We start from the raw sequence: 11,020 nt of genomic DNA, 5'->3' as shown, positions 1-11,020 counted from the left end.
TACGTTTATGTTACATTTAATCGTTTGGCCTTGGCAGACGCTTTTACCCAAAGCGACTTACAAGTAAGACAGAGTACAACACAAGCAAAAAGCCATATAAGGAGTCAACAATATTAGAAGTGCTGCATGGCCAAGTTTCCGTGGTTGGTCTGACAAGGTACAAGCTAGCTGGTAGAGATATAAGTACAATAGTACATGAAACCATAGAATTGAAGATACTTCTATTAGGATACAACGCACATTTATTCTATTTTCTAACCTGTACTCCACTACACTAGGTGGGGGTGTAGATCTCTGTTAACACACCGATATAATTCACAGAAGAAGAACTATGATCAGCAGGAATTTCCTGTTCCGGCTACTATGTGTTGCTGTGTTTTTAGTAGAACGGCAGCGTAATGGCCGCACGGTTGATGCGGACTTGGCCCTTCTTATCCCACTTTCGCCTGGGTTGCGGGGGCACGGCTCGTTTCGTGTCTCAGACACCCTCATCAGGTGCTGCTGGCTCCGCAGCTGTTTCAGACCTACAGCGAGCTCACACCAAGGACAGCGACGGACACGTAGAGGTCAGCGCCTTCAAAAAGGTGAGCTGGGCCAGAATCAGACGAACTGTGGAGTTTGCGATGTGTTGACTGTTTGCTTGAATTTACTGTTCTGTTGAAAATGTTGGTACTAACAGCTCATCTCGGTTTGAAAGTAGTTTACAAATCCACAACTGTATTCAACAATTGTCAGCAACAGTAGTGTATTTTGCAGTTCTGGGAATATTGTAATATTATTGCAGCAAATATGACATAGAATGACAAAAGGTATTTATTTTGCTGTGAGGTTAATGTTAAACTCGATCATTGCTGGCTAGCGAGCTGCTATCTCAGCAGATATGAATTCAGTTTAATTAGTTGACTGGCCAGCTAGCTACCTTAATAGGATGGTAGTTATTGGTCCAGCTTGAAAGAACAGTGTTACTCTAATGGTATTCGTAAGGAAACTATGTCTGATCCGCGTGTAAGAATCCTTGAAGAACTGGCATGTTTATGGTGCTAAAGAATCGAAGCTGTCTTCTCACTCTAATGGCCATCATGGTAAATGTAAACAAGTGTAAAAGCATTACACTTAGTCATACCATGTATGGAATGAGAATTAATATAGAAAACAACTTCACAGAGTAGGGTTTCTGTGTTTTCATTTTTCAGATGTTCTTTAACTTCTTATCATGACAGTTTTTTCCTATCATGTGAAGTGTTCTGTCTGTCATTTGTTTGTGTAATATTCATTGTTGTTTGAAGTATTTATATGAAAAGCAATCTGTGAAAATGTTCTATAACAATTCTTTTGTTAAGGGCTCTATATCAAATACCATGAGTGATGGAACCTGAGCTTCCTCTTCCTTTCCATTACAGAATCCTGACTACCATGGGTTCTCTCAGGACCCCTATGTGGACCAATGGAACATGAGGATGGCCTTCTTCTTTGGCATTTCAGTGGCCATTGTTATTGGGGGCACATTTATCCATTACCTTCCAGATCATGGGTAAGAAAGGGTACCTCTGTGCAGTTGAATTTAGATTAAATGTTTCCCTCTCACAGACTGAGCAGACAAGCACACCCATAGAAGATTATATGGCTTACATGTTACACATCACGTAATATGTACAGCTCAGTATTAATTGTACCAATCAAAGCTCCTTTTGGAAGGGTATGGCAGCATCTTTCTATGTGGAGTTTGAACAGCATTCCTGTAATGTATTCACTGTAACTATTACCCTACTTTTCGTATGTAGTGGAAGCAACCCATACATAAATGGGAGATAAGTGTGTACAAGACATCAGAATAACTCCAGCATATCAGTCCACATTTCAAATAATTTGTAAAATAGCACTGAAATACCATGTAGAGCTAGAACTTTAACCATTAATTCATCTTAGAGTGCTGGATTGTAGCAGGTGTAGTGATGATTTAAATAAGATGATTAAAATCAAGAGGCAGAGAAGAAGAGTAAAAAGAAGCTTCTCTGCTGCAGGTGTAACACTTAAATGCTATAAAAAGAAGACTATATGATGTATGGTTGGATTTGGCATTTGAATTATTGCTTTGTCATTTTCTTGATACATACTTTAAATGAAAAGTATTTTAATCTAGACTGGGAAGTGAACACAATGGGAAATTACTCTGAAAATTTGGATATATTTTTAATGTACATTTAACAAAGAGTTTCTTCTTTTTGTCAAAGATTCAGCATTAAAACCAATGTCTTTACTCTGTAACCAGTATGCGGCAATGGGCCCGAAGGGAAGCAGAAAGGTTAATCAAACAGCGAGAGGAAGAGGGCCTTCCACTCATGGATGAGAATTACTATGACCCCAGCAAGATCATACTGCCATCCACTGGAGGGGAGGAGTAACTCTGGGATCAGTTTGTTTTGCACTGATGGGATAACTGAAGATCTATTTGTTGATAACATGCTTATGTGTCTATTCAACTGTGAGTTTGATGTTCTAAATTAGTAATAAACCATAAGCATTTAACCCACTCTTTTCATTCAGTTTATTGGCTCATTATTAGTTGTCAGTGAGATAGCCCTCTATGTATTTTTCTGATCTCATAACTTTGGAAAAATATTACTTTTCTTTTGTATGGTCAAAGCAAAAATAATGTCAAAGAATGTGTGCATTTAAACTGGCTAATTGTGCTGTAAACTGCTGTATACCAGCGAATGTCTACTCCTAATTTAAGGATATTTCTTTGAAGTGCAGACTGTGGAAAGTACCAAGTAACAGTAGTTATTTAGGCTATTGAATGGAAAAATACATATATTATATAAATAATATATATTATAAATAATATATTATATAAATATAATATATAAAATATTACAGGAAATATTTGTCTAATATGGTGATCTGCAAATCGACAGCTCAATTGAACTTAAAAATACTGAGAAACGGGCGGCAGTGTGGCATAGTGGCATAGTGGTTAAGGAGCAGGACTCGTAACTGAAAGGTCGCAGGTTCAATCCCCGCTGGGACACTGCTGCTGTACCCTTAGGCAAGGTACTTAACCCATGATTGCCTCAGTAAATATATCCAGCTGTGTAAATGGATAACAGAACTGTAACCTATGTAAGTCGCTTTGGATAAAAGCGTCTGCTAAATGAATAAATGTAAATGTAGAAATTAACCAAATCAAGGTAATTATTAGGGAGTATGTCAGTAGTACATTTACATTGATTCATTTGGCAGATGCTTTTATTTGAAGCAACTTACAAGTGAAACTTTTTTTTTTAAAAGAAAGACAGAGTTTACTACATAAATAATTGCTTTAGGTGGTAGTGATTCAGGTGATCAGGTGAGTGCAGAAGAGCTGTGTCTTCAGATGTTTCTTAAAAATAGTAAGGGATTTGGCAGAGTGGATGAAATGTGGAAGGTCATTCCACCATTGGGACTACCAGACATTGTTCGGTAGCAGATCGTAGTGGTCGGGATGGAACATAGGCTTGTAGTAGAGCACTCAGGTAGGTAGGTGCAGCTTTGTTGGTTGTTCTGAAGACAAGTAACAAGACCTTGTACCTGATGCGGGCAGCTACAGAGAGCCAGTGGAGCCAGACAAAGAGAGGTGTAATGTGGGTCCTCTTCGGCTGTTTGAAAAACAGACACACAGCCGCATTTGTATCAACTACAGAGGCTTAATGGTGCATGCAGGATGGCCAGCCAAGAGAGCATTGCAGTAGTCAAATCTTGAGAAGAGCCTGGACAAGGAGCTGTGTAGCATACTCAGGTAGGTAGGGCCTGATTTTCCTGATGTACAGTGCAAATCTACATGATCTGACTGTCATTGCAACGTGTCTGTTAAAGTTGAGCTGGTCATCAAACACTACCTTCAAATTCACTGCAGATCTAGATGGAGTTACTATCATTGAGCCAAGGTGATGTTGTGCTGAATGGACAGGCTGGCTGCGCTGACAAGGAGCATTGCCTTGAGTTGAAGTGTAGTGTAGATAACCTGGATTATCTTGATGATTTTCACTTCTGCAAAGACTGTGTGTGCTTGTATGTTATCTATCATGTGGTTTCTCAGCCCTGATCCTAGAGACCAATGGTTTATGGCTGGCTTTGCTACCAGTTGACCTGTCAAATAACTGGTTCTACCTGAAGTGTCACCTGTATTCTGATCTGGACATATCATATCTTCAATTTTAAGAGCTGCAGCTTCTTTGTGGAAATGCTGGTGAGCTTGCTATAAGACTTTTTTCACCACCTTGTTTCTATTCATTTATGAACAATGCCATCACAGTGGTAGGGCAATTGTACCTAGGGATCTGTCTACGAGTGGGCTGGGGTGGGCATTGCCCACCCAAAAGGGTCGTTTGCCCACCCTGTGAAAAATCGGTTAAATTTAAGGTTTAGCTTAATTTATATATAGCTTATTTTCGCTTTTATATTTGTCTAATGAATCATTGGTGATTTCAAATGTGTGACAAAATGGAAGCGGAGTGGTCGAGAACCTTCAACAGTCATCAGCATAACCTTGTGTCAGAGCGCTTTCATCCAAACGAGAAAATACAACCGGCCGGTTCTTGTGCGTTTTGCATACTTTTGCCCGAAAGAAAACTTTTAAATTGTTCATAAAACTTTGGTTTTGTTATCCATTTTTCCTCTTTCGTAGTGCTGACAAGTGTTTAGTGGCATTTCTTAGGTTATAGCCTATAGATACAGCTAACACTTTCTTGACCAGTGTTAACGTTAACGGTGGTTTGTCGCTAGTTCCTTGCTGGTTTATTTTAAAGTAACCTAGCAAGCTTACTTGGGCAGTTAAGTTTCTTGAGTTTTAAGAATGCATAGATGGCTTATTCAAAAATGGTCTACCAACATCACAGACAATACCATTGCTGTCTGCGGATCTAGCCCTGCTTCAGTGTCGGCGGCACCCGACATTAAAAATACACGACCTGCCACCCCTGAATGCTTCCACTGTCAAAGACTGGGAGTTGAATAATGATAAACCTTCCCTGCCAATTTTGGCAAGTTACCCTAAACGTATGTTTGGCCAGAAGACAAGATGCTTTAGCGCGAGGTGGTACCAGTCTCGACCGTGGCTGGAGTATTCAGCACAGTTTTCTGTTTTTCGTGTAGCAGGGTGCGGTGATAAGGAGGACATATTCAAGAAGCGTAGCTTCACAAATGGGAAACGTGCCCTTGACCGAAACAGTGGCTTCCAAAAACATGCGTCCGGTGTCTGTCATGTGCGGGCTATGTCTGCTTGGCAAGAATATCAGCACAGACATGGCTACTGGTGAAAGTGTCGCATATCTGCCAAATACTACGTTAGAAGCATTGGCGAGTTTCTCGCGGTAAACGAACTTGCTTTCCATGGGTATAGCAGTCAGGGAGAGGGAGAAAGTTTTTTTGTGTTAGGTTATATATCTTTGCCTTAGGAGCCTATAGACTACACCAATTGAGAATTTGTTTTATTTCAGATATTTCAGACTTTTTTCAGTGTTCCAAAAGAAAACACAAGGCTATCTGACATCTGATATTCTTGTCTTACTAGGCTTGAAAATGAAAGCCTGTAATTCTGCATTAAGTTTGCTAGTACTGCACTCTGATCCTTCATTTCTGTAAATTTTGTGTCTATCAAATAACATTAATAACTGCAATTACAGTATAAATGGAAATAATCAGCAAATGTAGTAATTTTTGTCATGTGGGAATAGCATGACCGTAGGTGCATTTACTATTGTAGGCTATATGTGGGCCTACAGCTTCTATCGGAGTATTTCTGAATGAAAAGTAACCTGCATTGTACAGGCAGAAAGAGAGGTTTTTGAGTTGTGGCTCTTTTCATATTGGATATAGTTGCCCACCCCACATATCCAAATGCCCACCCCAGGATGACATGCTAGTAACGCCACTGATTTTACCTCTGGTCTTGTACTTTGGGGCGGTTACATTGAGCTTAAACCGGGCGTTACACTTCCGCCCTGTTACTGTTAACAGTTTGGTGACCACTGGATCAAGGGGACTTGTTCCTTAAACGAATGGTTAATTTGGCTGAACAGAGCTGTTCTATTGGTCCGTCTTAACTGGAAGAGGCGGGTGTGATTGGCGTGGCAGTGCCGAAGGGGCGGGGCGTTAGGGGCGGACAGGAAAGAGAAGGAAGCAAAGACACTGGAGACAAAACTAAACGGTAAATAAGTTCTTTTTAATACAGTTTCAATGATTTTTATTCAATGGAAACTTAACCGCATATCTTTGAAATTTCTCCGGCTGGGTGGTGTATTAAGAGTATTTCCAGTAACGAAGATAAACCAACAATGAATAGCTGCTAACGTTAGCTGACTAGCTAGCGTTAGCCAGCTAGCAGGTATTTGATGACGGAAACGGACGAACAACAAGTGAAGAAAAAACTTGTTCGGACACGCAATTGTAGTCTTTTACCGAGACTTAAGTTAATTTAAAGGACTCTTGCTTTTGACTGAAGCTGTGAACCAAAACACTAGATTACCCTAATAGCCACGGTGTATACCAGTAGCTAGTTGTTTAAAGTTAAAAAAAAAAAGAAAAACAAGGCGGTAGTGTCATTGGGTGTCACCTTTCGCCCTACAGAAAAACTTTGGTGTTTATAATTGATCGCTGACTGAATTACTAGCTGGTCAAAAAAACAACTGCTGAATTCAACATCCACACTGTTAGCTAGTAAATGCTGGCTGGCTAGCTAGCAAGCTAATTTAGTCAGACTACTCCCCGTGGCAACACTGATTTATCTAGTGCACTGTTGGTGCATGCTGTTAATCTAGTGAGCCGCTCTACCCTAATGTGTCACTCTTAACGATAATAATAAGCTGGTTTGCTAGCCGGCTAGTTGATGTAGATTGTGTTTAGTAGACAATTCATTTTAAATATCTAGACTACGGTTACATTGGTAGTGTGGATACCGGTAGCTATCGGGCTAACGTCAGTGAACCAGCGTCACCTGTTGTGTCTTGATGGGCATACTTAAAGAAAAACATTAGCCAACTAGCTAGCAAGACTGAATACCAACTACAAATGCTTTCTGAGTTCAGTAAATCCGGCTTGTTGTCTACGTTAGCGGGGTTAATCTTTTTATTCTAATTTAGCGGCCAGGATAGTTGGGTAGGTTAACGTTAACAGTAACTAGCTAATTACGTGGCGGAGCTATAAAGCTAACTGGACAATGACATATAGCCAGCTAATTTTGAAGATCGCATTCATGTCGAGTGTAGTATTGGTTGTTCATTGGGGGAATACAAATAATTTTGCATTTTTCTCATTATGGGCAAGTATGTCGATAGCTTGATGCTTGAAAAATGGGTGCGGCGCCTGGGCCCTGCCTATGCTAAGGGTCTGTGCCGGAACGGCTCTTAATAAATATTTTTATTAAGGGACATTTCTTGCTAGATTAACTGCCTGTTATTAATAAATATACACAAATCAATCGCACCGTGAAGGTGAAAGACCAACGAATTCATTGTCCCTTACAATTTCTATAATGTGAACAGAGTAAGTGGCGCTGGTTAGCTGTTTTTCTCGCTTTCCGGTGAGGCCTCACTTCCGCATGTGTACTTCTGTCTTCCCACCCAAGAGTTTCCATCATCTCAAACCTGATGTTTCCAGCATACGATCACAAATTCGGAAGCCACTCCAACAGTTGCAATATCCGCACCGTAAGCCTTTTAAACACCTGCAAACTGCTCTACGAATGAAATCACTGCTGTCAAAACTTCCCCAATTTACAGTAAACAGTGATAGCCACATGGCTTCATGCAAATTACATTTCATACATTTAGTAGACTCTTATCCAGAGCGACTTCCAGCACAATAGAACATGTGTGGTGTGTAGAAGTTTATCCATTCAAGTTAAACACTATTACAAACTTTTGCTCTACAGTTTTTCTTACATTCTCTCTTGAAAGCACTAGTAAGTGAGCCCCGTTAGCCCCACAGCCTTGTGGACTGTTAATCAATATTCTGTAAAACTGCATTTGGCAATATGTGTGTGTGTGTGTGTGTGTGTGTGTATACATATATATATATTCAATCCAGTATCTGATATTTCCAGGTGTAGTACATATCTTTCCATATTATTTGAGTTATAATTCTTGGATAATCGTGGTTAGTAAGTAAGAACTGGGCAGCAGTGTGGTGTACAGGTAAGGAGCAGGGCTTGTAATCGAAAGGTTGCTGGTTCGATTCCCTGTTGGAGTGTTGTTGTTGTACCCTTTGGCAGGGTATTTAGCCTATAATTGCTTCCGTAAATATCCGGTTGTATAAACAGAAAAAATTGTAACCTATGTAAGCCACTGTGGATAAAAGTGTCTGCTAAATGACGATAATGTAATCTAAAGAACTGGTTATGGGGGAACACAGATACTTGTGTTTATGCAATAGAGAATGTGAAGATACGTCATGCCGTGTTGCATGTTGGGATGGGGGCGCCATCTTGTGAGGAACGCGCTCTGTTTACCTTTGCCTGCTATGGTGGGTACCTGCATACCTTTTGTTTGGCTAAAAAGTTGTTTAAATTGTTCAGATCTGATGGAGAAGGGAAGAGATGGAGAAGGGGAATGAGAAAGAAAATGGACCCAACAGGGAGAAATTAAATCGCAGTGTGGTATTTGGACAAACTAACAATGATAAATAACATAGATCCATATGACTTGGCAGCCCAAGGCTGGATTACAGACCCCGATGCACTACCTCCACTCACATACCCAGACATTGTAAATTATCTTGTTTTTGGACTGAGTGCATACACTTTGCATGAGTTTAAAAGTTATAAATCCCTAGAAGTTCATGAAGTTTTGCATTGGCTGGGTGCAAGATCTGCTAATTCACAAGCTGGCAAACTGCAAGAGCACAGCCATACTCACAAAGGTAAGGTGGCACTCCTCTTTTTGGGCCAATTATTAAACAAAACAAAATACAAAACTCTCAAAAACATTCAGCAATGTTATTGTTTTATTGAATCATAGGCAGTGGGTTTGATCATTCGCATTATTAATAAAAAAAGATTTGCCAAGATAATCTTGGACCTCCTTCTTACTGCAGCTACCCACGCCATCCGGGATCTTCTCGTCACCTTCTCAACTAGGGCTGCAACTAACAACTATTTTGATAGTCGAATAATCTGTAGATTATTGAAACAAATAATCGACTGTTTGGATTAAGAATTGCACAATTACTCAATGGCTCTTATTTATCTATCGGCTTTTAAATTTAGCTTGAGGGTGTTTTAGGCATATGTTAACTAACAATAAAGACAATAAAGATGAGAACGTCATTCAAAAATATGTCTTTTAATGAGTGGTTACTAGGATTAATTCAGTGAGGGCAGTTGCTTTCTGGTGAGTACAAGTCTGCTTCCTTTGAAGAAAGCCACCCATGGTAGCATTACAAGATCCAACAAACCCATAACTCGTTCGAATTAATTCGAATGCAACCCACATTGGGCACACATGCATAGACATGAGTTGTAGAAATCTTTCGCGATTTAGAAAGTATCAAATTCTCCGGTGTTCTCTAAACTTGGCAGCAACATTATCTCCATCCATAAACGTCGCCATGACAAAGATGCAATGTTTAAGCAGAGAATTTCTAAACAGCAGATGGGCTCTGGTTTAACATTGTAAGGTTAAGGCACATTTGGAATGTGAACAGGATCGTTGTTAATAATAGGTTATTATTTTCTACACTGTATGTTCAACATCATTAATTTATTGATCAAGAGAAAATGTATTTCAAAATAGAAAACATTACAGCTCATAACGTGAAGTAACATGGCTTTTAGCATTAACATTAGCCATGCTAGCTAGCTAATTAACTTAACGAGATGAGTCTTCATCATCCAGAGAGCCAACATGCCACCTCTTCAGATACTCGAGCATAACTGATGTGCTCCCATGCCAGACAAGGTCAGGTTTGCAAATGTTGCAGTTCACAACCTTCTTGACAGAGTTAACCTTTTTGCACATAAGGTCACACTGGTTTGATTTGCCATTTAGCGCGTATGCTAAAACTGGTGCGATTAGAAAACTAGATTGGAAAAATTCCAGCTAATTTTAGCTTTGAGGGAACAGCAATTTAACATTAAAAATATAGCAAAAGGTAACTGAAATCTATGAGAAGCTTAATAACGCTAATGAAAAGATAGCGTGCTACATAGCATAAAAAATAAGTTATGTGCGAAAGGGTTAAGAGTGAAATGCTGCCACACTTTTGAGGTCTTTGGTCGTGAAGGTGTTGCCATCTCTGTTGTTCACTCCAGTAAAGCAACGTAGCTTAGGCTACATGTCTGAGCATTCTGAGTCAGCACATAAAACACATGCGGTGATGTCACCAACTAATCGACAATTAAATTCGTTGGCAACTAGTTTGGTCATCGACTTTAGTTGACTATGTCGATTATTCATTGCACACCTATTCTCAACCTGCTTCCCTTTGTGTTTTTTCCATGTAGGAAGGGTGAAAAAACATATTCCATTGTCCAGTTTTCTCCCTGAATGATGGTGTGACCTACTATGGCAGTTCTTGATGCAGCAGCACTGACCTACCATGGCGACGTTTTTCAGAATCACGACAGAAAATCAAAACACAGTCTCCAACTCATGAACAGAAAGGCAGAGGGATCCTCACAAGATGGCGCATAAACAAAATACAACACGGCGTGTCAGCTTCGCATTCTCTATAGTTGTTTGTTTCTCAGGATGGTTGGTCTTTTGTATGTGGTTGAGGTTTATAAATTATAGATTTTGTTGCACAGCAAACATGGAGTATCAAAAAAGAGCCTACACATCTTCTGTTGATATATGTAATATTTAGTACTTGTAAAGGTAGTATTGTGAAATTATTACATTATAAGAGCAAGCATACCCATGTCCCATTTGGAGTGTACTTTGTAAGTGAAATAGATGATATGCATAACAGAAGATTTTGAATTCCCTGAAACATTTTGGCCTTTTTTTGTTTCACACATTTTAATTAATGGTGCACGACTAGAGATTTT

At 39.6% G+C, this 11,020-nt stretch overlaps 2 protein-coding genes across 2 annotated transcripts in view; both read left to right on the top strand.

Annotated features, from left to right (window-relative positions):
* Nucleotides 1-345: 345 nt before the first annotated feature.
* ndufb11 (NADH:ubiquinone oxidoreductase subunit B11) lies at nt 346-2,525 on the top strand. The gene is made up of 3 exons (XM_036534168.1): nt 346-584; nt 1,401-1,531; nt 2,270-2,525. Exons 1-3 carry the CDS (start codon nt 399-401, stop codon nt 2,400-2,402), a joined length of 450 nt encoding a protein of 149 aa, XP_036390061.1. The 5' UTR covers nt 346-398; the 3' UTR covers nt 2,403-2,525.
* A 3,574-nt stretch (nt 2,526-6,099) lies between these two features.
* LOC118781373 (rho-related GTP-binding protein RhoA-C-like) overlaps nt 6,100-11,020 on the top strand; it is a 35,816-nt gene continuing 30,895 nt past the window's right edge. Inside the window, exon 1 of the mRNA XM_036534376.1 lies at nt 6,100-6,184. The gene's annotated coding sequence lies outside the window, so the exon portion shown is untranslated. The remainder of the gene's footprint in view (nt 6,185-11,020) is intronic.

Source organism: Megalops cyprinoides, chromosome 7, assembly GCF_013368585.1.
Source record: "Megalops cyprinoides isolate fMegCyp1 chromosome 7, fMegCyp1.pri, whole genome shotgun sequence".
Lineage (NCBI taxonomy): Eukaryota > Metazoa > Chordata > Actinopteri > Elopiformes > Megalopidae > Megalops > Megalops cyprinoides.
Note: the sequence above shows the minus strand (reverse complement) of the source record. Positions and strands in the feature narration are given on the sequence as shown.